Below are 731 nucleotides of genomic sequence, written 5' to 3' on the forward strand. Positions count from 1 at the left end.
CCCTCCTTGAGCATCCACATCCACACCCCACCCCGGGGCCACCCCATCCACATCCATGTGCCCTCTCCCACCTGATCTTGTAGTTGGGCAGCGTGTGCTTGCGCTTGATGACCTTCTTGAACTGGTTGACGATGAGGGAGGTGAGCTGGGGCATGGGCCGCCCCTCGAACTGTGACTTGACCTCGAAGACAACGAGCGGGTCGTCCACGAAGGCGAAGGACCAGTGGGTGAAGGGCAGGCGGGTGAAGACCAGCTTGAGGCGGCCCAGGACCCGCGAGATGCGCACGAAGAGGTAGGCCGACTTGCCAAAGACCAGGTCGGCGTCGATGGCCAGGTGGAAGCCGCCGTTGTACTCCACGTCCACCTCGAAGCCCAGCTCCTCGGGGCAGCCCTCGGCGCCCGCTGCCACGGGCCGCAGCAGCCGCACAGCCTTGAAGAGGGGCACCACGTCGCCCAGCGAGACGTCGCGCAGGCTGAGCCCCTCCAGCACCTTGCCCGTCACCTTGGTCTGCAGCAGCTCCTCGAACTCCACCTTGATCTTCTTGGTGACCCAGCGCCGCACCAGCGCCGTGTCCCGCAGCTCCCTGAAGAGGAAGAGGAAGACGGCATTGAGGAAGTGGCACGTCTCCTCGCCGGGTTCCGCCTCGCCGCCCTGCAGGTAGTCGCGCAGGCTGGGCTCAGGCAGCACGCGGCCGTGGCCCGGGCCGGGCCGGCGGGGCGCGCCGGGGGGC

General features: G+C 67.7%; 1 protein-coding gene across 1 annotated transcript in view; it reads right to left on the minus strand.

The window, feature by feature from the left end:
* PDZD8 (PDZ domain containing 8) overlaps positions 1-731 on the minus strand; it is a 127,162-nt gene that overhangs the window by 115,331 nt on the left and 11,100 nt on the right. Inside the window, exon 4 of the mRNA XM_019502167.1 lies at positions 72-727. Within this exon, the coding sequence (XP_019357712.1) occupies positions 72-727 (656 nt within the window). The remainder of the gene's footprint in view (positions 1-71; positions 728-731) is intronic.

This window comes from Gavialis gangeticus, unplaced genomic scaffold (genome assembly GCF_001723915.1).
Source record: "Gavialis gangeticus isolate Ggan-Ray unplaced genomic scaffold, GavGan_comp1, whole genome shotgun sequence".
NCBI classification, from domain to species: Eukaryota; Metazoa; Chordata; order Crocodylia; family Gavialidae; genus Gavialis; species Gavialis gangeticus.